Source organism: Ictidomys tridecemlineatus, chromosome X (genome assembly GCF_052094955.1).
Source record: "Ictidomys tridecemlineatus isolate mIctTri1 chromosome X, mIctTri1.hap1, whole genome shotgun sequence".
Taxonomy (NCBI): Eukaryota; Metazoa; Chordata; class Mammalia; order Rodentia; family Sciuridae; genus Ictidomys; species Ictidomys tridecemlineatus.
Window position 1 is genome coordinate 57477916 of NC_135493.1, and position 25751 is coordinate 57503666.

The 25751-nt window shown below is 37.1% G+C and overlaps 1 protein-coding gene across 6 annotated transcripts; it reads left to right on the forward strand.

Moving 5' to 3' along the window:
• Window positions 1-1197: 1197 nt before the first annotated feature.
• On the forward strand, window positions 1198-25222 carry Cstf2 (cleavage stimulation factor subunit 2). Of its 6 annotated transcripts, XM_021730696.3 has the most exons (16): window positions 1206-1379; window positions 2582-2660; window positions 3013-3182; window positions 3771-3907; window positions 4375-4494; window positions 4789-4926; window positions 7568-7691; window positions 12536-12595; window positions 15175-15234; window positions 15418-15504; window positions 15883-16024; window positions 17359-17534; window positions 17804-18096; window positions 21885-21980; window positions 22757-22882; window positions 25015-25222. In XM_021730696.3, exons 1-15 carry the CDS (start codon window positions 1322-1324, stop codon window positions 22877-22879), a joined length of 1863 nt encoding a protein of 620 aa, XP_021586371.1. In that variant the 5' UTR covers window positions 1206-1321; the 3' UTR covers window positions 22880-22882; window positions 25015-25222. The 6 variants fall into 6 exon arrangements, 5 of the variants coding, with proteins under 5 accessions (XP_077890597.1, XP_021586371.1, XP_077890596.1 ...); XM_078034471.1 differs by lacking the exon at window positions 4789-4926 and having other exon boundaries at window positions 1198-1379; XR_005733129.2 differs by lacking the exon at window positions 25015-25222 and having other exon boundaries at window positions 1205-1379; window positions 21885-22086; window positions 22757-22884.
• The last annotated feature ends 529 nt before the right edge of the window (window positions 25223-25751 follow it).

The following is a 25751-nucleotide window of genomic DNA, read 5'->3' on the forward strand; positions in this document are numbered from 1 at the left end:
CTTCTGTTCATCCAAGCTTAGAAAATACTAAGTTAGAAATATACTTAGCCATACATACATTTAGCAACACACACACACACACATTGGAACAGTGACTCACACCAAAACTCTTTGAAGTCATGCCTTTTATAGAAATGTAAATCTCATACTGGACAATTCTATTATACAAGATGTTCTCTAGGTCCCACAGCAATTGTAAATGGTATTCAAGTCATGAAAATGGGAGTCCTCTTCCAAAACTTTCTTTACCAGAATTACTCCTTGAAATGATATGCTTATGCTCCATGGTGTAAACCAGCACTTAGTTTTTTCAAAATATTTCTCACATTTGAAGCAAGAGCTTATATACACTCTTTTAATACCTGTGCGATAAAAACGTCAGTGCCTCAAATTCCGTACCTATTTTACTATCTCTGGCTTTCTCTTTTCGGAGAGCAAAATATAACTCTCTAAACTCTTTTTTCCTCCTCTATCTAACCCGGTTCTCATTAGGTATTCTACTCTGGATTTCCTCCAACCCCGGCAGGGTCTGTTTTTACCCAGATTGGTAACTACAGCAGTACACCATAACCTAAAAATATGGATGGGCACCAGAGTGTGATAACACCAGTCAATGATGTTTTCTGTTCTATTTCCAAACCCTGCCTTCTAATGTGGTCTCCTGCAGCGCTCCACCACTACAAACCCCAGGAACCCATAGGCCACATGAGAAATACAGGGGTCTGTTCTCTCTTAGCATCCCCATCTCCTCACTAATGTTGGGGCACAGACATTTGTGCCATGCTCATTCTCAAAATTCTCTTGGCTGGCGCAATGTTCATCTCACTGCGCAGTCACAACTTCTGCAAAATAATAGGACGAGGGCCTCTAGGGTACACGCCTCTGGGCAGACCGAGCATTACCCTCCACCAATAGGACGAAACTAAAATGAAAGTGTCAAGGATAAAAATGACTTCTCTGTTACCAAGGCAAAGCTGCTGCCTCTCTATTTATTATGGCCGACTAATACTTGCGTCAGCCAAACAAAAAACGAATAATAACAAAATTCTGCAGACCGAAAGCCTTCAAATTCGCCTAGACCCGCCCAAATTCCGTTTGGAACGTAGTTAATCACAGGACGCAGGCAAGCCCTACAGAAGGTCAGTCCTTTCGAGCAATTACGCCAGCCTGAGGCTGACAAAATGACGTCAGGGGCGTGGCTCTGCGTCCGCTTCATTCAGGCGCTTCCGGTTCACGTGTGGTACGGAAGCGTGGTCGGCGCTCGGCTCACGCGCTGTACGGAAGTGTGTTTAGGCGCACCGGAAGCCACCGGAAGAGAGCGATGGCGGGTTTGACTGTGAGAGACCCTGCGGTGGATCGTTCTCTACGTTCTGTATTCGGTGAGAGGAATTCGGTGGAACCAAGCATCTGGGAGGGACAGAAAGAGGCAGGGGAGCAGCAAAGAACCCTGCACCTCCCACCTCCTGGATCGCCACGAAAGCCGGCGTTGGGTCGGGCTTACAGGGCTCTCTACCTATCCAGTGGGGGGTCAATCTGGTGGACCCGTGAGCAAAAAGATGCTTCCTTTTCTTTACGGTCTTGTAGATTTTCCACAATATCATTGAGGGAGTTAGACTAGCCTTCATCTTCTATGTTTTTCCTTTTTCATTATCAATTATTTTTTAGAAGCAGGCACATGGCAAAAGCGCCTCGGTGTTCTGTTTTATAGGATGGAGATACCAGAAAATAGAGTATATGCGGAGAATATAGATTCCTGAGCCCACTTCCCGCCCTTTAATAAGGACTTAAATCCTTTGCTTTTTATCCATAACATTTTAGTTCATCCATAGTTCTAACGGCCACCTGGCATCTTGAGGTGGATTGCAAATGAATGAATGAATGATTAAGACTTTGTCCGAGGAATCTTAAAGAGGATTAAAACTATTCTGGGTAATATTTTCTGCTGGAATAAGTTAATTTTTAAAAATACTTGTGGTGGGCTGGTGCTGTGGCTCAATGGTAGAGTGCTTGCCTAGCATGTATGAGGTACTGGGTTCAATCCTCAGCACCACATAAAAATAAACAAATAAAATAAAGGCATTCTGTCCATCTACAATTACAAATTTTTTAATACGTTTGGTGATTTTAAAGTACCTTTTGAAAAGTTCATGACAAAACAGTTCAGAATAATTTCCTCCACTCTATTCATGGTTATTCTCCTGTAAGTGTGTGTACATGTAGAAATATGGACATTACATACCTGTTTTAACATAATGTGTTTTTAGTAGTCACTGGTAAAAGTTGAAGACCGTCAGGTACATACCAGTCCTTAAGTATTTATTTTTGTCAAAGTTAAGGAATATCTAACACTGTTAGATCTGTTGGAGAACTCCTTGGGAGTATCTACACTTTTTGTATTTAGTTTCAGTGGTTTATTTCCCTTATTAAGAGGTCTGAAGAAACACATGGAAGTGCATTTTTGGAGAACACTATTTTGAGCCAGTTGTTTTATATTCAGTGAAAGTAGAAACTCTACTGTTTACTTTCTCATTAAATATCTAGGCTACAAACTCAGAATTTTAATATGCTATCTGTTCCTTAGTGGGTAACATTCCTTATGAAGCTACTGAAGAGCAATTGAAGGACATCTTTTCTGAGGTTGGACCTGTTGTTAGTTTCAGGTGAGATCCCCTTCTTCTTGGTGAGAGAGTCTTATAAACCACCACAAATTTGGCCTTTTAGTAATAATGGCAAGGTTTTTTTTTTCTTTTTACTGGTAATTTTCACATGCATTTTATTTTTGTTAGCAACTTTATTTAGACATAATTTAGGTACCATATAATCCACATTCATTCTTACCTGAAAGATATGGATTTTCTTTTTTTTTATTTCAACTGTTTTAAATATACTTCAATGATGCAGTCTGTTATAAAGCTGTTTATCTTACAAAGGGCCAAATTAAAGCATGGCAGTATTAGCAAGAACCCTGTATATGTGTAGCATTTGTGCCTGATACTTGGTTTTGCTCTCCAGATTGGTATATGATAGAGAGACAGGAAAACCAAAGGGTTATGGCTTCTGTGAATACCAAGACCAAGAGACGGCACTTAGTGCCATGCGGAACCTGAATGGGCGTGAATTCAGTGGGAGAGCACTTCGAGTGGACAATGCTGCCAGTGAAAAGAACAAAGAAGAGCTGAAGAGTGAGTATAATCCCAGGATGTATGCATTATGAATTAATACATACGTAGCAATGAAATTTTTTCCACTTATGATGTTTTAGAATATGCTAAAATGGTTAGCCACACAGCTTTGTATGACGAGCCTGAGGTACTTGAATTAGGAAAGTACATATCTTTGAGAAACAAGGTAAAGTTGACTTTAGAAATCCTTCTGTTAATTTCCAGTTAAAGATGAATTCAGGTCCACCAAGATAATAATTGTGCTGTGTCATTACTTCTGTGACCATGTTGTCAGTTCTGTAACTGGTAGGGGTACTAAGGCTTTTTTTTTTTTTTTTTTTTTTTGGCTTTTTTATCTCTTTAAACCTTTTTTCTTTTGAAAGAAGTCAGTATGCCTGATTCCTTAACATTGACCACCTAAGTGATCATGGTCCCAGCTGTCTGTCCTCTGAGAACATAGAGAATATAGAAGAGATTTTTAAATCATTTATTTCTCAGCTCCAGAGAATTATCTATGGGTTCTTGTAGCAACCATGGAAAATAAAAATAGACACTTAAAATGATTTAGCTGTTTTTCCCCTAACTTTCTTGTATTTTCTTCCTGATCAGGCCTTGGCACTGGTGCCCCTGTCATTGAATCACCTTATGGAGAGACCATTAGTCCTGAGGATGCCCCTGAGTCTATCAGCAAAGCAGTTGCCAGTCTTCCACCAGAGCAGATGTTTGAGCTGATGAAACAAATGAAGGTGGGAAGAAACATTAGGTTATGAATAAAGCAATTCACCTCAGATTTTTAAGGAGTTAATTGAAATTTAATGGAAATAGTTTCGGAGCTCAAATAGAATTTGTATGTAGATATAATTTTATGCATCTTCAATATACCATGTGTGAACAATATACATTTTGTACAGAGAGCTTTCTATTTATACAAAAAAACACCTACTCAAACAATCCAGCTTGTTTTTTGTAGCCCCCATAGATATCAGATATAGATATTAAAAATACAGCTTTATCCTAAATGATAGTATTATGGAATTTGAAATGCCTCTTCCTGCCATTGCTAAGATTTTTGTGTGCCATGTAAAAACGAATGATAACTTAAAGAGCCCCTTGAGTATTACATTTGTCAGATGTAATACACAAGCTCTAAATCACCATCGATTTCTAAGTAACTAAGTATTGAACTTGATAATGAATCTGCTTATCTTCTCAGCTCTGTGTTCAGAATAGTCCCCAGGAAGCACGGAACATGTTGCTTCAGAACCCACAGCTGGCTTATGCTTTGCTGCAAGCACAGGTAGTGATGAGAATTGTGGACCCAGAGATTGCCTTGGTGAGTGCTTCTGATTCTTTTATAGAAATGGTAGGGTAGGTCTGGGGAATGTAGCTTAGTGGTAAAGGGTGAGTTTAGCATGCATGAGGCCGTGGATTTGATCCCCAGCACTGCAAAAGAAAGAAAGAAGGCTGGGGATGTGGCTCAGTGCTTAAGCAGCCCTGGGTTCAATCCCTGGTACCAAAAAGAAAAAAAGAAAGAAAAATCAATGGCATGATAAACCTTGAGTGGGGTAGGGACTGCCTGATTGCTTTATTAAACAGACAGCTCATAGGTTTGTCTTTTCATTTTTAGAAAATTCTGCATCGCCAGACAAATATCCCAACGCTGATTACAGGCAACCCTCAGCCAGTCCATGGTGCTGGTCCTGGCTCAGGATCCAATGTGTCAATGAACCAGCAGAATCCTCAGGCCCCTCAGGCCCAGACTTTGGTAGGGCTTTGTCCCTGTCCCTTTATTTTATCTGTCTTAGAATCTCATTTTTTTTAGGAGAATATATTGAAAGAAGAATGGTCAGAAACCAGAGATGATAATTTTAACTTCCAGACATAAAAGCAGTTTCCAGGTTACAGAAGCACATGGCATTTGACTGAATATAGATTTGGTTCCAAGTTTGTAAAACAAAGTGATTTTTCCTGTATGCCCTTTTCTTATAAGCTAATTTACAAGAAATGTGTATATGCATGCCTGGCTTTGTGGTTGGCACTTTGTTGTTCCATATGCATTATCTCAATTAGTCCTCGTAACAGTTGCATAAGGTAGGCACTCATATTTAAATATCTCTTTTTACTGATGAAAAAAGTAAAACTTTCTAACCATGATACAAAACCCTGAACCTATACGAAATTGATGTTTAAAAACTGAAAAAATTCTGTATAGAGGGAGAGAAGTAAATATCAAATACAAAAGACAAAATAGAGGAAGAATTTGCCAAACATAATGGACAAGAGGCAGATTACTTGATTAAAGTCCATAGTTGTGTTCAGAAATGTTCATTGCCACATTATACTAGTGAAAATTGGTAATATCCTAAATGTACATCTCTGGAAGAATGAAAAATATGTGGTATATTTATCCCATGGAATACTTTAAGCAGTTAAACTACATATTATAACATGAATGACTTTCAAGAACTTAAATCCAATTGGCATTAAGATGAACTAGAGCTGGGCACGGTGATGTACACCTATAATCCCAGTGGCTCGGGAGGCTGAGGCAGGAGGATTGCCAATCAAAGCCAGCTTCAGCAACTTAGCAAGGCACTAAGCACTTCGGCAAGACCCTATCTCTAAATAAAATACAAAAAATGCCTGGGGATGTGGCTCAGTGGTTAAGAGCCCCTGGGTTCAATCCCTGTTACAAAAAAAAAAAAAGAAATTTAACTAGAACATATGGTATTAACATAGATAACTCAAAAACTTAACAGTATAAAAGTGAAACTAAGTTAATGTGGAATGTGGAAACATTTCCAACATGTGGGATATATGTGTCTGCATAAATCCCAAGAATACATTGAGTGAGATTCAAAGAACATATTCAGAATATAATGATTCATATAAAATTTTTAAAAATCTATGAGAATTCTTAGTGATTATCTAATGAGATGGAGATCTTGGGTATATTTGGGGAAGATCATATAGATTTTCTTAGTATATATAATTTATTTCCTAAGATGAGTGGTTATAGCTATAATTTTTATAATAAACCAAAAAGGACTCATGAGTTAGTGAGAAAATTGCAAATAATTCAGTAAGAAAATGGGCAGTGGACATAAACAGTTCACAAAACGGAAATCTAAATACATAAAAATGTTTAATCTAAAAATAAGGTAAATGTAAATAGAAACTACAGGAAGGTACTATTTTTCACCTATCAGATTGATAGAGATAAACAACCTAGATGTGTCCTTCAAAGTTACAGTGCAGGGGATGGCAAAGAATTAATGTAAATGACTAGATAGCAAACATGTTTGACTTTATAGGCCATAGACTTTCTGTCGCAACTATCATAATAGTGTGAAATCAGCCAAAGACAGTATGTAAACAAGTGTATGTTGTTGTGTTTCAGTAAGACTTTATTTATAAAACCAGTTAGCCAGATTTGGCCCATGAGTCATGGTTGACCATCCCCTTCTCTAAATAAATAAATATATTTTCAGAGATGGGAAGGAAACGAACTAAGACTCAGAGAGGTTAAATGGTCAAAAAATAGAATTGTGTGTGGCGAATGTAAGTTCTATACTTGATCCTTTCTGACCTCGTAGCCTGTTTTCTCCTAACTACCTCCCTATATGGTTTCCTATCTTCTGTTTTAGACTTCTGTTTTCTAATTGCGTATGTGATTTTGTTTTTTATAACTTCACTTTTATTCTTACTGAGTTCTTTCTGTTTCAAAGGAGGACTCAGTTCTCTAGGGAATTAATGGTGAAAAATTCATATTCCTCCCCCTGCCCCCAAACAAGAATTTTGTTTAAGGACAAGAGTAAACTTGGTCAAATGAAAATTATTTTCACTTTTAAAAAAATATTTTTAGTTGTAGATTGACATGATACCTTTATTTTATTTATTTATTTTTATGTGGTGCTGAGGATCAAGCCCAGTGCTTCCCATGTGCTAGGCAAGCGCTCTACCACTGAGCTATAGCCCCAGGCCTATTTTCACTTTTAAAACGGGGACTACCAGCAGTTGCTTTTTTAAAAAGTCCCAGCCCCTTCTTTGTCTTCATGGGTTCAAGACACTTTTTTATTGTAACTCTTACTGGTAGGCCCCAGTGATGAAATCAAGAATAGTTGCTATATGCCGCCTTGCCACACAGATAACTTGTCAATCTCTACATCGAGGGTATGTTCCATTTTAACTGTATTCACATAACAAAACTCATGGCACATATCATAACTTGCTTCTACGGAATTGAAAGTGTACAAAAAATATAATGTCACACAAGACATGCTATACAAAAAGGATGTTTGATAGAATATTTAGGCCACCAATTTGAAGAGGTCTTTAAGATTGTAGACTAAAAGTCTTGAATCTCCATAGAGGCATGTACCTACTTGGATTTCTCTCTTGTTCAGGGTGGAATGCATGTCAATGGTGCACCTCCTCTGATGCAAGCTTCTATGCAAGGTGGAGTTCCAGCACCAGGACAGATGCCAACTGCTGTAACAGGACCTGGCCCTGGTTCCTTAGCTCCTGGAGGTAAGTCTCTAGAGTCACCATCTTGTTACCTTGCTAAAGTTTTGTCTTACTGGGGCTGGGGTTGTAGTTTAGTGGTAGCATGCTTGCCTAGCACGTGTGAGGCCCTGGGTTCAATCCTCAGCACCACATAAAAATAAATAAATAAAATAAAGGTATTATGTCCAACTACACCTAAAAAATAAATACTTTTATAAAAAAATTTTGTCTTACTAAGGGCTGCAATATAGCCAATTATTTGATAACAGAATCATGATATCACACACACACCCCATACCCCCCCCACACACACACACACACACTGGGGTTTGAACCCAGAGTCTCGCATATGCCTAGGAAAGCTCTCTACCTCTAAGCTGCACTCCCAGACTTAGGGGATTTCTTATATACAAATTCTATATTTGACTATGAGAGTAGGGAAGGGGCTACAAAAGTAGAAAGTACACTAAAACATCCAAAGTAAGGAGGAGAAAATGGAATGAATGGAAACAAATTCAAGGTGGCGAAAAAAGAGAAAAGGAAAGACAATGTAAAGTAAATAATGAATGTAGAATAAGATGGAAGGAATAAAAAGTAGTGTAGTAGTAGGGTCTTTATTCTGTCAAATACAAATGGACTGAATTCTCTCATTAAAGCCCAAAAACTTTTAGATTAGGTTCAACTCATAAGGAAAACAGGCATAAAATATATTCAAACCAAATAACAAAAAGAAGAAAGAAAATATAAGGGCTGGAAAGCTAGTTCAGTGGTAGAGCACTTGCCTAGTGTATGTGATGCCCTGGGTTTGATCCTCAATACTGGAAAAGAAAGAAGTCTTAAAATGACTCATTCAATGAAGCACAAAGATTGGCAGTTGATAGAGTATGGCTATTACACTTGTAACTTCATTATTTAACAATTGCAACTAAAGACATTGAATGAAATAGTGATTCCCCACATGGAAACATATATGAACACATAATGTTTCATCAGTAAAGTTTTTTTTTTTTTGGTTGTTCAAAACATTACAAAGCTTTTGACATATCTTGTTTCATACATTAGATTCAAGTTGGTTATGAACTCCCATTTTTACCCCAAATACAGATTGCAGAATCATATCTGTTACATATCCACATTTTTACATAATGCCCTATTAGTAACTGTTGTATTCTGCTCCCTTTCCTATCCTCTACTATCTCCCCTCCCCTCCCCTCCCATCTTGTCTCTCTACCCCATCTACTGTATTTTCATTACCATGCAATTTCCCTTTTCTCTCCCTTTCCCTCCTACCTAGTGTGTCTGTTTAATGTTGATCTTTCCTTCCTGCTCTTCCTCCCTGCTCTGATCTTGGTTGTTCTCATTATATCAAAGAAGACATTTGGTATTTGTTTTTTAGGGATTGGCTAGCTTCACTAAGCATAATCTGCTCTAGTGCCATCCATTTCCCTGCAAAATCAAAATCAAAATCAAAACCACCCTACGATACCATCTCACTCCAGTAAGATTGGCAGCCATTATGAACTCAAACAACAACAAGTGCTGGCGAGGATGTGGGGAAAAGGGTACTCTTGTACATTGCTGGTGGGACTGCAAACTAGTGCAGCCAATTTGGAAAGCAGTATGGAGATTCCTGGGAAAGCTGGGAATGGAACCACCATTTGACCCAGCTATTGCCCTTCTCGGACTATTCCCTGAAGACCTTAAAAGAGCTTACTACAGGGATACTGCCACATCGATGTTCATAGCGGCACAATTCACAATTGCTAGACTGTGGAACCAACCCAGATGCCCTTCAGTAGATGAATGGATAAAAAAAAAATGTGGCATTTATACACCATGGAATATTACGCAGCACTAAAAAATGACAAAATCATGGATTTTGCAGGGAAATGGATGGCACTAGATCAGTAAAGTTTTTTATTAATTTTTTGTTGTTGTTGTAAATAGACATAATACCGTTGCTTTATTTATTTTTATGTGGTAGGATCGAATCCAGTGCCTCACATGTGCTATGCAAGTGCTGAGCCATAACCCCAGCCCTCAGTAAAGTTTTTTAGGCAAGTAAATTTGTTATCTAATCTGGGATTGATTGACTGCAATAGTATTCCTAGAACTATTTAAATCTAAGTTCTTCTAAGAACTGAGTTGACAAGGAATGGGAAAAGATTTTTAAAGAAGTTTTAGCAAACTCAAAATTTTTTATTTATCCACTGTATCCTAATGCAGTTGTAGTTAGATTTTATTTCTGTGAAAGTAATGGGATCTGTATCTTACACATCTTTTAGTTATAGGTATCTAACTTACCTTAAAATATCACCAAAATTTAGGAATGTGGTGATACTGCACATAAAAAGTTTGTAATCTAAGAAATAATCTCACTACCAAGAGTTAGACAACACTTAGACTAATCTATACTTTGTTTAGTGAGACAGGTAAATTGATCACACTGTTGGGTTATCACAGCAATGTCAGATGGCTCTAGAAATTTCTAAATGTCTGCTCTTTGTTTCTGTAGTTAACCTTATCATGAAGGGTTTACCATTGTGTTATAGATCAGCACCATTTGTGGACCACACTTAGAGTAGCATTGTTCTATTAGACAAAAAAATATATATATAATGCTTATTGAGAAATTAAATAATAAGCTTTTCTTAATACATAGAGGGAGACTTATTTCTTTTAACTACAAAAATACACTTCCTACTCCAAATGACCATAGAATCATTTTTTTATTCTTTTTTAAAATTTATTTATTTATTGTGGTGCTTGGGATTGAATCCAGGAGTGCTTCACCCGCTGCCCTTTGTGGGGTTTTGTTTGTTTGTTTGTTTTTGTTTTTGTTTTGTTTTGTTTTTGTTTTTTAGTTTGAGGTAAGGTCCCACTAAGTTGCTGAGGATGTGCTCCTCCTGCCTCAGCCTCCCAGGCAACTGGGAGTACAGGCATGTGACACCACACCCACCTTGAAGAATGCTTTTGTTTGTTTTCTTTTGTTTTTTAAAAGAGCATGTATTTAGCCACAAAGAAAGACCTTAACAAATTTGAAGTGGAGAATTTACAGACCACATTCTCTAATTATAAGTTAATAAAATTAGAAACAAATAATTAAAAGGTTACTGAGGAAAATCTTAACTTACAAATTAAGGAACATACTGTTCCTGAATTAAAGAAGAAATAAAAAGAAATTTATAAATCATCTAAAGGAAAACAAAGTTATCTATATATACTTCATATAAAAAGCACAGAAATTGTAAACACAGTGCTTAAAGGAAAATTAATATCCTTAAATGCCTATATTATTAAAAAATACAGAGATTCTAAGTACCAGTTAGGAATTTTTTTAAAAAGATACCAAGAAGAGATTTAATAAAGATAAAAGTTGAATGTAAATGTTAAATAATTAAAATTTCACATTGTGTTTTTTATGAATTTGTAGCCTTTATAATTTTGAACTTATTAAAACTTTGTGAAGATTTTTGAGATACCCTATACAGAACTCTTTGGTAATTGATGAGAAGTGGGAAAAAAACCTACAACCTAGTAGAAAAGTAGACAAAGTAAATGTGTAGGAAATAAATGCATAGAAAAGAAGCACAAATGGCCAACAAGAAAACAGATTTATTTATAGTTAAAAGATTACAAATTAGGGGCTGGGGATGTGGCTCAAGCGGTAGCACACTCGCCTGGCATGCGTGCAGCACAGGTTCAATCCTCAGCACCACATACAAACAAAGATGTTGTGTCTGCTGAAAACTAAATATATATATATATATATATATATATATATATATATATTAAAAAATTCTCTTCTCTCTCTGTCTCTCTTAAAAAAAAAAATTACAAATTAACAATGAGATTGCCCTTAAACCCATCTGACTAGCAAATGTCAAATAGAAATGACACTTAATTTTGGTGGAGAAAGTGGTACTTATACATTGATGGTAGAACTGTGAAGTTCTATAATATTAAAGAAAAGTAAAAGGACATTAATATATAATAATTTAACATGCAACTGTTCAGGCAGGTACACTAGAAAACAAAATGTAATAGTCAGATGATTGCACCTATGCCATGAATGTAAAAACTTAAAATGTAGATAGATATAGGCATGGTTTTTTGGTTTGCTTTTTTGGGTTGGGGGTGGCAACTCAGAATGCCAAAAGGACTATTGACATTGGTAATAAAACTTTCTGAAATAGTGAAAACTTATAATAAAATTCTGAAAATAAATTGTCGTACTCATAATTTACTCAGTAATTTCATTTCTGAAAAATTTCACGTACATATATATTATATATATATATATGTATATAATTTCTATGGCTCTAGGTTCAGGTAGCTATAAATAGTTTTTAATTTGTGTGAATGGTCAGTGAGACATTTAAAAGATTTATAAGACACAGGGTAATTCTCCATTTTGTGGTACTATCTCAAACATTGCAGGAAATCTAGTATCCCTGACCCCTTCTCACTCAATACCAACTGTGTCCCCCCAAAAAATCTTTGTCACAACTGAAATAGTATACCCACACATTTACAGAATGCCCCAGGAAGTGTGCTGCCTCCCATGAGAGGAGGTCTATAGGTAAGTGGCACTGTTTTCCTGTATTACAGAAGAGCTTTTTGCAACAGTTTTGGTAACTTAATGAGATGAAGCATTCTAACTGAACTCACCTTTCTGTCACTGAAGCAGGAAGTATACTAACTCCATCTTCTGTCTTGCTGGATTGTTGAGTGTTAGTTTTCCTGTTCCTTTGTAGGTTTCTTCTCGTAAGGCAGAATGAGAAAATTTGTAAACTCGGCCACTATTCTAATTTTTTTTCCACTGTGGTAATTTATGCTTTCCTATCCTGCCCTTTTTCTTCTACCAGGAATGCAGGCCCAGGTTGGAATGCCAGGAAGTGGACCTGTGTCCATAGAACGGGGACAAGGTAAATAAATATTAATGCCTGATTGATATGGACTGGCCTTAGAAATGTTCCATATCTGCACTCTCTAATATAGCAACTGCTAATCACCAGTAGCTATTTAAATATTAAGTTAATTGAAATTAAGTAAAATTTAAAATTCAGTTTCTTAATCACCCTAGTCATATTCCAAGTACACAGTAGCCGCATGTAGCCAGTGGATACTGCACGGGACATTGCAGATATAGAACATTTCTATCATAGAAACTTATAGTGAGCATTGCTAATCTGGACTTTCTACCCAGTAAGTCAGAACCCAACTCTACAAACATCATCAATTCTTAATAGTGTAATGAGTTTCCTAGTAACCTAATGAATCCACTGACATGTTCTCTCTCCCTCTATGGGTGTCTGTTGACTTATTAAAGAATTTTAAAAGCAAGCATAATATATGACTGAGTAGGTAGAAAACTAGATTTAAACCCCAGAGCAAACTGGAAGGGGGTTATAGGTCTATAAAGACTACTTGAGAAGTGTCCGTTATACTGCAGCAAGAACACTGATATCCACATTATTTCTCCATGTTACTAGAATTTGAAGAATAAAATGCAGCAGCTCAGTTGAAAACAAAGGTTAGGAGGAGAGAGGCTTTAGAAAAGTGAAGGAACTGAGGGCATACTATATTTCGGGTACTTTGATTTTCATAAACATCCTTGTGAGTTGGGTGGCAGCATCTGAGTTTTACAGGTGAAGGGATGGAAATCAGAGTTTTAAAACTTAGGACAAGCTAAGTAAATGCTGATGTCTAGGTATTATGGACCAGATTTAGTACTCTCTTCCGCTGTTCCAATTAATAAGTGTCAGAGCTAAGATTGAGAAGTATCTGACTTCAAATATCTGTCCTTTTTCTTTCATCTTATACTGCCTCTCTTAAATATTTTTCACTATATTCTACTCTTATTCATTGGGTCACTGTGATGGGTAAAGATTGCTTTGTTCCGGCATAGAGAAGCTTAAGTTTTTTTCTTCTGAGCATGTGGTCTTTTAAAAAACAAAGTGGTAAGATTCAAGCCAGTGGTTTGCTTGCTGGGATTGGTGGTTAAAGTGATATAACTAATAATTTTTTTCATTAGATGCCATGTCTAACAGCAAATGAACTCCTGACCAAATGTTAAATCTTTTTTCTAAACATCTCATGCTTTCTTGCTATTGTGTCTTCCCACCTCACCACTGTCTAGAGAATGTATGTACCCCAAGGTATTTTTGCAATAATGAGAAGGGATTAGGGCTTCAGTCAAACTTATACCTTTCCCCGAGGTATTAATCAATCAATCAAGCTTTAGCTGTTTAATGCATACTTCCACATGACGTGCCATCCTGTTACAGTTATCTTCATCTTTCTGGTAAAAAATTAACATAAGGAAATGACTCACATTTTAAAGATATTTCAAGGATATCTTCATGAAGAGACAAAGTGAGATGAGCTTTCTTTTATAGTTTCCTTCAGTGCCCAGCAGAGGAAGCAAGAATCTTATTTGTGTCCAGATTGTCTCACTTTTTTTTTTGTAATCCATGCTTCTTCTACACATTTGTAGTGGTGAAAGGAAAAAACAGATATTTGAGATGATACTTCTTCCTGTCCTACCATCTTTGTTTAGTGTTGGTTGGTACTCTTCTCATCTCATTAGTCTTTGCTGTTGTCATGATGTTTATTATCAAAAACTTGCTGTAGCAGATCATTTCATATAGGGTGGTATTCTCTTTCCTCATCTAAAATTCATGCACTGCAATTTCCCCATTTGATAATATTTTAATAGCAAAAATTTTTGTGCTTGAAGATATGACAAAAATAGTACTACCCACTTCTGTTATAGCTTCTCCAGAATAAATCTTGCCTTCCAGATTCTTTCATGTTTTACTTCTGAAAATTTGTTTATGTTCTTTATGTTCTATGTTGCTTAACTAGAGGTTCAAAACTATCCTTTTTATATTTTGTTTTGTTCTGTGTTAATCTTTTTTCTTTCTTTTTTTTCCTTTTATTTTTATTTTTTTTTTGTGTGTGTGTGTGTAATAGTGCCATAAGGAATGGGGGAAAATAGGGAATAGTAGGAGGAAGGAAAAATTAAAAATCACTGGTTGTTCCTAACCATATAAAACCCAGTGACCCTGGGCTGGGGATGTGGCTCAAGTAGTAGCACGCTCGCCTGGCATGCATGCGATCCGGGTTCGATCCTCAGCACCACATACAAAGAAAGATGTTGTGTCTGCCGAAAACTAAAATAAATAAATATTAAAAAATTCTCTCTCTCTCTCAAAAAAAAAAAAAAAAACAACAACAACAGTGACCCTTGGGTTTCCCTTTGGGAAGCTATCTGGTCAAAATGGTACTGTATAACATACCCAGGGGAACTAGTGTAGTTTAGGAAGATTTTGTAGCTTGGGGCAAGGCAAGTTAGTAAACTCTTGGCTTTTTAACTTACATGTGTAGATCTTTAGTCTACTTTTATGTATGTTTGTGTGTGTGTGTGTGCGTGTGTACATGCATGCATGCAAGCTATTTTAAGTGTCTGCTCTTTCTCCTTTTGAACTTACTGCTCACGTAGGAACCCTACAGCACTCGCCCGTGGGACCCGCCGGGCCTGCATCAATTGAGCGAGTTCAAGGTACCCATTGTATCTGCGGGTTTCCTTTTGCTTGTGGTGTTCAGGGTGGGACGTTAAGAGGAAAAGAGCTGCTTCGCAGTCATCCTCACGTTCAGAACCCAAAAGGGTAGTGTTTTTGGGTTTTTGTTTTTCTTAATTTTTTCCTGTTGAGGCCACAAGCCTAAGATTGACCTCTTCACACAGGGCAGAGAACATGGATGATATGGGCATCTGTCCGAGGCTGTACTCCCTCCCTACTGGTGTCAGGAGGCTTGGATGGAATAGCAGTCTGTAAGGAGACAGCAGGTTCTTGCAGAGCCATGGCAGTGTTCACATATGCCAAGACCCTACCTCTCTTTTGTGACTCTGGTCCTTGAACTAAGATTGATTTAGAAGGAAAACCAGGAGCATAAGTTTCTTCAGGTTGCAGTGCTAGTCCTTGGCAGGTTGCTCCCCAGTTTGCTCTTTATATAATTCCATCCATACCTCTGACATGGCACAGATTCTGCCTACACCCTGCTTCTGTTCTTGAACTGCAAGAGGATTCTGCTGTGGTGAGGTTTCACCCACTCTAAGGTGTCTGAATTATGTTGTCAGTGGTATATAGAGTCATTTCTTGTTTCCTTATGTGTCTTTCACAGCAGTAACTCCCATTTGTTTCCCTGTCAGTGCCGATGCAAGACCCCAGGGCAGCTATGCAGCGGGGATCCTTGCCTGCCAATGTCCCAACTCCTCGAGGTTTGTTAGGAGATGCTCCAAATGACCCACGAGGTGGCACTTTACTCTCTGTAACTGGAGAAGTAGAGCCTCGGTAAGTGTTGACATAGAAAAAAAACAAATATGAAGCCAGGATTTCTCCTTGCTTTGAGAACAAACTCTTTCCACAACAGTTGTACTTGTTTGCCCACTTCAAAAGATAAATATTCATGGCCACTGTCTAAGACTAAGCACCTATCCTCAGGCAGAACTGTAGTTGAGTATGTCTTTTTGAACTAATCATGACTATTGTATATTCAAAAATTGAAAATTCTAGTACACATACCTGAGCAAGGAAAACTTATGGTGGTAGTAGTAATATTATTAATAACAATAATAATAGTAGTTGCTGTTAATGGGGATCATACTTATGACTCTGCTCTGAGTACTTTACTTAGGTCATCTCATTAAGCCCACACAACCCAAGCTGGGGATGTGTAGCTTAGTGGTAGAGCAGATGCTTAGCATGCACAAGGCCCTGGGTTCATTTCTCATCCCTGCAATTAAATAATCCACATAACCCTAGAAGATGAATATGTTTAGTCCCATTTTATAGATGAAGAAAACAAGGCATACTGGTTTTTCTTTTAAGGAGATGATATTTGAAACTACAATGAGTGTATTTTTTTTTTTTTTTTTTTTAGAAACTTAAAGTTTCATGTTGATGCTTCCATGTTGAAAGACTTTTTTGATTTAAAACCTTTTGGGACTTACATCCTTGGCCTTGATGACTTGAAAAACTTCCCCCAAATTTTGAAGATTTAGAACTCATTTTCCTGATTATCTGCTTTCAGTAGCAGGAATGGGAATGTTTAATGAGCTAATGGTAGGATAAGCATTTGGGTAGTATTTTTTTAACATATTTGTAAGTACTTGTGGAAATGTGTAGTTGACTAAAACCATATGTAGCTACAAAAGCCACTTTTGTAGTTCAGAGTATACAGGTTTTGTGTGAATTTATCTTATTGTATTAAATTGCCCTTAGCTTAAAATAAAGATTAAAATTGCATTTAAAGAGATCACTGAGTGTTAACTGTTTGTGAAAATGAACTTTTTGATTCCACTTACAAATAGTATCTATAAATCAGTACCTGGGAAAATTTTACTTTCTTAACCTATTGATGCAAGGAATAAAGTATAAAACATAAAACAGAAAAGTAAATGTGCCCAATATGACACAGCTCATAAATGATAGAGCCTAGATTTGAACTGTAGGTCTGAATTCAGAACCTGTGTTCTTAAGCACTGTGTTAACATTATTCGTTATGCATATAATGAATATCCACTAAGGTTTGCGTCCGTTCTTGTTGAATATTTGCTTATTGGTCTTCTATTGACACTTTACTGTTGTTATGTTTTGTTTTGAAATTAATTTCTTTCCATCTCTAGAGGTTACCTGGGACCTCCTCATCAGGGTCCTCCCATGCACCATGTTCCTGGCCATGAAGGTCGTGGACCACCCCCACATGAGATGAGAGGAGGGCCATTAGCTGAGCCCAGACCTCTAATGGCAGAGCCAAGAGGACCCATGCTAGATCAGAGGGGTCCACCCTTGGATGGCAGAGGTAAGGGGAGATAACATCACAAAGCCAACTGTTGGTCATGGATTGATAAAGAACTCAGCTCTCTCTGTCTCTAATCTGGGGTAAAGATTGCTGGGGCAATAGGGTTGGCAAGCATCTTTAAGGCTTACCAGCAAATCTGAGAAACTAGAGGGAGACAGCAGTCTCAGTTAAGGGGAGACATGAGTAGGGGAATAGATTTCTATCTTTTCTTGAATAGTTTTTACAATACAGGTGAATAACTGCACATTGATTTTCTTACAACTTTGTAGGTGGAAGAGACCCCCGAGGAATAGATGCACGAGGGATGGAGGCCCGAGCATTGGAAGCAAGAGGATTAGATGCTAGAGGATTGGAGGCCCGTGCCATGGAAGCTCGTGCCATGGAGGCCCGTGCCATGGAGGCCCGCGCCATGGAGGCCCGTGCCATGGAAGTCCGGGGAATGGAGGCCAGGGGCATGGATACCAGGGGCCCAGTGCCTGGCCCTAGAGGACCTATGCCTAGTGGAATCCAGGGTCCCAATCCAATGAACATGGGAGGGGTTGGCCCCCAGGGATCCAGACAGGTATGCATAATACTTCTAGCATCTGTGTGAAATCTTGATCTATTCAGAATTGGTTATTGAGCCTGATTATTACTGCCTTCTGGCTTGAACTTTTCCTTAGCTTGTTAGAAAGGGTAGACCAGGATCTCCCTTTATTTTGTCTGTTAGGCAAGTGATTTTTCTGGCCACCAGAATTGTAATCCAAAAGAACAACCTTGTCCTACCATTTCAATAACTATTTCATTTATAGCAGAGACCCTGAAAATTTAGGAGTCAGAGAACACTTCATTAGGGGTGAAAACCAACATCATATATAAGGCTTTTTCCAAAATATACTTGCCTGAATCTCAGCCCAGATCTAACTCTCAGCATGTCTACTAGTAGGATCTGGGCCTTGGATGACTTGAAAAACCTTCCCCAAATTATGAAATGCAACCCTGACCAAGAACCACTGGGTTAAAGCATACGAAGAGCAGTGGTGATTTACTTATCTTCAGTTTGCAGAAACCTGTGTTAATTACATAGCCCAAATAAATGGGCAATGCAGTAGCAAAGGCAATTCATTAATGATCACTTTAAAATCTGTAGAACTGAAATCTGTCTCTTTATTTGACTCTCTCCAGGTGTGTGTATGGTACTTCACAGTTATCTCTTTCCTCCCTTTTCATTCACATTTGATTGTGGGCAAGTGGTATATGTGTATCTTCCCTGAGTTTTTATATGCTATTTGCCTATAGCACCTGTACCTTTCTTTTTCTTCTTTCTTTTCTCTCCTTCCTCTTTCATATGTTTAAATGTTTTCCTCCATGTCTGTGTGTGAGAGAAAAAGAAGGAAAATATTAGAGCTAGAATAAACACAACTTCATGTAGTTCTCTCATTTTATAGGTTTGAAAACTGAGACCCAGAAATTCAGGTGACTTTACAAATTCACATAACTAAAAAATGGTAAGGAATAGAGCCTACTGGGGTTTTTTGCTGTTGTTGTTGTTGTTGTTTTTTGGTTTTTTGGTTTTTGGTTTTGTTTTTGTTTTTTGGTACAGGGATTGAACTCAGGGGCACTCTACCACTGAGCCACATCCCCTGCCCTATTTTGTATTTTATTTAGGGACAGGGTCTCACTGAGTTATTTAGCGCCTCACTTTTGCTGAGGCTGCGTTTGAACTCTCAATCCTCCTGCCTCAGCCTCCTGAGCCCCTGGGGTTATAGGCGTGCACCACTGTGCCCAGCTGAGCCCACTGTTTTTTCCACTCCATTACTGTGTTCTGTTATCTGCACATTGGTATATCTGTATATGTGTGGCTATCTTATCTACACTTCTTTAATTTGAAATAAAATTTGTTTTCCTAATCTGTGGAGAATAAAAGTATTCTATTGCTTTTCAAGTTTTGCTTTTAAATGGGCCTTGATTTTTATTGTTCACTCTATGGTCAGTAGCCTCATAATAGAATTATTTTTATAATTCATTCAATTATTATCTGTTGAGCACCTACTATGTATGAAAGTTAGGTACTAAGGATATAGCAGTGTGAACAACAAAATCCCTACCCCCATAGAGCTTATGTACTAGCTAGGGAGACAGTCAACAAATTAACTACATAATGTACTTATTTATGTAGTTCTGCTGATAATTCTATAAAGATATTGAAAAAAAACGGGTTGAAAGACCATTTCTGAGTAACATCTTTTTCTTTTCCACTAGTGCTTCAACTCATTATTCTGGAATACTAGTTTTTTTTTTGTTTGTTTTTATTTTTGTTATGTTTTGTAATGCTAGGTATCAAACATAGGGCTTTGTATACACAAGGCAGTGTTCTACCACTAAGCTATATACTCCAGCTCAGTATAGTTTGTATTAACAGAGCCAATGAAACCATTTAGATCCAAGGTAGAGACATTTTTATAAAGCATCTTCAAACTTTAAAAAAATATTTTCACTTATAAATAAATATATGGAATACATTGACTTATCTATAAGAGATATACATTAAGAAACTCATCTCCTTTCCTGTGCCTCTCTTGCTTGTGATAATTGCTTTTATTAGAATATTTAAGTAGCTTTCCAGAAAATATGAATGTAGATTTTTTTTCTTCTTTTCACTGTTTGTACTTTGGTTTTTTTTTTTTTTCTCCTATGTCCTTAATTTGTTATTTTAAATCAGATTTCAAAAAATTAATTCCAGTCCATCCAGTTGGAAACCTGTGGGTAAAAGTCTTATTGTTACTGGGGTGATTAAATAAGTTACCATCCAAAGAAGGGCATGTTTGAGAGTTAAAGAGAGAACTGTTAGTAAACTACTCTGAGATGAAAGCTTAAATTGGGACTGCCTTAGGCAAATGAAGACGTGTGGTCATCTTGCCTAGTACTTATCTGCCTAAAACAGGTAACCCTATAAACTTAAAATGGCCATTATTGAGTGGTTACTTCAAATTGAATTACCTCAAATTATTATTAATAAATATTGCTAAGTTTTAGAAAGATTATACTTATAGATGTTTCAGATCTATAGAAATCATTTACATTCAGACAGTCTCTGGATTCAGTATTAATAAAAAACAGAACAATGATAATATTTTAAGAGTCTATACAAACCTGTACTGATGCTTCTTCCACCCATTATCTGGCAAATGAGTTATGCATGTATGTGAATGTTCCAGATGCTAGAACTGTTCACTAAATTTTAAAACTATTTGAATGAAAAACTATAAGGTATAGTTTATGCTTTCTTTATAATTAAACAAAATATAAAAACAGGGTATAATAAAGTATTATTTTTAATCATTTGTTTACTCAATGTCATTAAGTAGACCCATTATTTTACATAGTTAAGCCTGGGTGGTTTCTGGTCTCCTTCACTGTCAGGCTGTCACCTGGCTCTTCACATTGATGCCGTAAATTTGCTCCTAACAGTTGTTTATCTATATTTTTTTATGTTTTGCTGCTTCTAATATGCTGGGGAAGCAGGTAATGAGTTTATTAACAATCTGTGTTTAACAAGACTACTTAAGCTGTGGGTGAATGCCTGAATGTGAACATAAATTCTGGTATAGGGCCCATCTGATAGTTACACTAAGTCCTCAGAGGCCTTTTCCCTGGGTTCTGATAATCCTCCAAAGGGTTGAACTCACTGAAGATCTTAAATACCCATAAGTTTGCTATATCTTTTACTTTGTTCTTTTACTCAGGTCATTTATATTTCTTGGTCTCTGTTAAGCAGGACAGCATATGCAGCATGTTCTCTATGGAACTCTGTAAAAAGCAATTGTTGGTCTAATAGCAGGCTTTCTCCCAGAGACCTCTCCATCTCCTTTGTGCCTCTCTGGCATGTTTGTCTTTCCCTTACTTGTGGGATAGGGCCCTTTGGGACGAACTACCTATGTCTGATTGAACCAGAGGTAGGCAGTAGCCCTGTGAATGTAGTTTCCCCAGTGGACCAGCACACATTATCTCTAGATTCTGTTGGCTTTCATTTGTTTCCACTGAGCGCTAGTTTGCAGAATGCTAACAGTTTTTCCCCTGCTTCTTTGGCTGAATTTTGCTTAGTGTGATGGTATCCAGTTGTGCTCTGTGATATTTGTTGATGATGCTAGAGCTATTGTAAGTAAGTATGTGTAACTTGCTAGTTGATTTCTGGCTAAACCTTGCCTTCTACCATTGTTAGTAGTAGAAACTGATTCAGAGTCATTTGCTTGTTTTTATTCCTGTCAGTAGAGATATCCCAATTTTTCACACTGCCATTTCTGTATTTGGGTTCCCTATATGGCAGGAATTCTAAAAACAAATCTCTTCTCTCTCTCTCTGTGCACATAGGTCCCAGTCATGCAAGGAGCAAGCATGCAAGGTGGAACCCAACCTGGTGGCTTTAGTCCTGGGCAGAACCAGGTCACACCACAGGATCATGAGAAGGTAAGCAACACAGTCTAACTTCTCCTTATGCACAAATCTAGTCTTTTTGATTCCTCTTTTCACAGTTACCGTGTGGTGATCCTGGGTCTTCAAAGTCCCTTTGGAGGTGATGTTTACCCTAACTTAGAACTCTTTTATGACTTACTGACTGGAAATTTGTGGACCTGGTTCTAAAGTTTTTAAGTGTATATAAATGGCAGCTTATTTTACAATTCAGACTCATCTACCAATAACAGATTGTGCATGTGTGCGCGCGCGTGTGTGTGTGTGTGTGTGTGTGCAGGCCACATTGAACTGGAAATCCAAACCCTGTTCTTCCTCCCCTTTCTACTTCATCCTTAAAATCAATAGCAGATTCCCCACAAGTGTATCTTTTTGTTTTTTATATTTGGCCATTGTGGAAAGCTCATATCTAATGGAAAAGCTAAAACATTTGAATTGGAGAGACTTTCAAAACAGAATTAAAAACTGAAGAATTCCCAGGGCTCATAGATACCATCTTAGCATGCAGCAACTTTGAGTTCATGAAGGTGTCTCTTTTGAATTATCTAATCTTAGGTTTTTTAATTTGTACTTGTTCTTTTCATTGTGCCTTTTCTCACTGACTTTTTTTTCCTTTTTGGCCTACTGTTTGTTTTCTGTGTGTTAAAGATCCTCCCTTTTTCCATTTGCTTTATATTCCACGACAGTAGCTTTTTGGACAGAAGCTGATGATTTTTTGTTGTTGTTTTTTAGTTGCCATGACTGAAACTCACTACCTTCTTTCCTCTACACAGGCTGCTTTAATTATGCAAGTTCTTCAACTTACTGCAGACCAGATTGCCATGCTTCCTCCTGAGCAAAGGCAGAGTATTCTGATCTTAAAGGAACAAATACAGAAATCCACTGGAGCACCTTAAAAGGTGAGCAAAAACTTAATTCCACCCAAGCAGGATTAGCTCCTTGTATATTTGGAGTATATACTTTCAAACTTAACCAGAAATTGTTCTCTCTGGAGCCCTAAGTCCTCTTAACTATACTCTCCTTACCCTGTAGTAGTCAGTGCTGTGGGCATAGAGTAAGACTATTGAACATTACTCAGTTGTTGAATTGTTTAGAATATTTTTGAACCTTTCCAAATGAAAAAAAGTAATATATGATCACTTTAACAAAATTAAATCAGATCAAGAAGTGTAGAAAAGTGTACAAAGCCCTGCTTCCTCAATATCATTCCCCAAACAGAATCTCTTAATATAGCTTTGTGTGTATCCTTCCAAAATCAGCTGTATTATTTCATTTTAAACTATGCCTTCAAAATGAAGGAAATATAAAACAGTTAAATAAAATGTAGAACTAGTCAGGACAGTGGCACATGCCTGTAATCCCAGCAGCTCGGGAGGCTGAGACAGGAGGATTACAAGTTCAGCCTTAGTAAAAAGTGAGGCACTAAACAACTCAGACTCTGTCTCTAAAATAAAATACAAAAAAATAGGACTGGGGATGTGGCTCAGTGGTTGAGTGCCTCTGAGTTCCATCCCTGGTACACCCCCCCACACACACCCTCAAAAAAATGTTGAACTATTTTAGTTTCTAGCATTTGGTTTCTAATGACTATTTTGGTATTAAAATATTACTGTACATTTAAGGTAATAAATGTCCACTAGCACCATCAGTTCTATACATTTTGGACATTTCTGTACACTATCACCCTTATTTTTCTTGCTCCTCAATTAGGTAAAGAAGGTTCAGGTAAACTGCCTCATAAATGATCATGTGACCTAACCTGATATACAAGTATTGGTTTTGTGGGTTTTTTTTTTTTAATTTTCCCCTATATCTTTGTATCTTATATAAACAATTCTATTTCCAAAATTATTTGTATTGTAATTTCTATCCATATATTATACAGTAGTGAACCCATTTATAATTAATCTATTTTAATCCACATTTGTAACATCTAAATGAACTGTAATAGGAGGCTATCATGTATAGCTGTCTAAATTTTTGGTATGACCAGCACTGTAACTTTTCTTCCATATACTGCAGACATTCTATTTTCTTCAGTGAAAACAGACTCTATTATATTCAGAGGAATTTACTTTTATAATTTACTTATGATAAAGAAGGTATTCTCTGTAATGTGAGAAAATTGTCATTTTTGGCTAGTCAAGGTAGAAATATTTCTGGAAGTTCTTTCTTTATGTATTCTTGCTGATTAGATATCTAATTTAAAGCCTTGCACATTAAACACAGGGCAATTTTTGTCTGTTTTTTAACTTTTGAAATAATCATAGATTCACAGAAGTTAGAAAAAGAATGCTAAGAGCCTTGTACCAGCTTCCCCCAATGGTAACATCCTACCTTTTTGCTTTTAATCAAAACCAAGAAATTGATATTGGTACATTACTGTGAACTAGACTACAAACCTTATGCAGTGTTTGCCATGTTTTTTTAAAACCACAGTAATTTGTGCCCATGTGTGTATAACTGCAGCTGTGCAATTTTACGTTGGCAAGGTTTTGATATCTGTGCAAAATGTGGCCAGAGCATTAGCTATCCTTTCATCCTATACCTAGCTTTGGTGATCTCTCTGTGTTGTCACTAATAGGCTTCTTTATTATTATTGTTAGAGATAAGCAGTTCTCAATCAGGGACAGTTTTGCCCCTGAATGGGCATTCTGGCAATGTCTTTAGACATTTTGGTTGTCAAATTTTAGGGAGTATTGTATGCCACTGGCATTCAGTGTGGGTAGAGACCAGAGATGCTCCTGACCATTCCATAATGCATAGGATATTTTCCTCACCTGCTAATATCAGAGAGTACTCTGGCACAAAATGTCAATATAGTGCTGAGGTTAAGAGACCCTGCTAAAAAGGATGATTGCTTTGGGAAGTGGGAAGCAGGAAACAAACACCCAGAAATTCTTCCCTGGGAATTTGACCTCATGCATATTGTCCTTCCTCCTAGCCTTTTTTTTTTTTTTTTTCCTAATGTTTGGGGAAGAGAACTTTGTCTCCACTTCTAATGGCTTTCTCCTGATTTTTTTTCTTACAGGTTTTTAAAAATACCTGGCAACAAATGTGGAAATTAATTCCATGATTTTGTTGAAATGTTGAAAAAAGGTGACTTCTGCATCCTAACCCTTGAATGACTCAATTTGGTGCCAGGTGGAGGACTCCCATCACCTTCTCTCAGAACAAAATCAGTTCATTTTGTCTTAGTTTGTATATTTTCTGTGACTTGAAATAAACTTTGAACACAATTTTAGTACACTGCAAGTTGATATACATGACCTTTTTGCTTTTAAAAAGCTGATCACCAAGGGTGAAACCTTAGATATGTTTTCTACCCTTACTGCAGCATTGTACTTTATGTTATATTGTCATAACTGTTTTTTTACTTTAGATTAATAACCATTTATTCTTCTTTATGATATTTGAGGATTTCTCAGAAGCATTGTTTTCTGGAACTTAGTTTTTTTTCATTTGCTTCCAGCAAGAATAAGGCTTTGCCCTTTGAAAACTTTCTAGAACTTCTGAAATTCCTCGGAGAGAATAGCATGTGCGTGGAGCTATAAAATGATCAGGAGGCCAACAAAGCAAAGGTCCTACAACAACTGTATATTTAGTTTAGAAGAATGCAAATGTAAAAAATGCAATTTTTTTGTCAGTAGCAGTTCTGAACATGCATAGTTTGGAGTTACGACAAAGATTGTGTTGACACTAGCTGGAGTGTGTGTGTCAGCAACACAAGGAATTGTTGACATTTACTTGTGTGTTCTAAAACTCTTC

Bases quoted from the DNA above. Each gene is read 5' to 3' on its own strand.
- Cstf2 (XM_021730696.3), top strand. From the start codon at position 1,322: ATGGCGGGTTTGACTGTGAGAGACCCTGCGGTGGATCGTTCTCTACGT. The intron at 4,495-4,788 runs GTGAGTGCTTCT...TTTCATTTTTAG, and splicing joins TGGACCCAGAGATTGCCTTG to AAAATTCTGCATCGCCAGAC. The intron at 16,025-17,358 runs GTAAGTGTTGAC...TTCCATCTCTAG, and splicing joins ACTGGAGAAGTAGAGCCTCG to AGGTTACCTGGGACCTCCTC.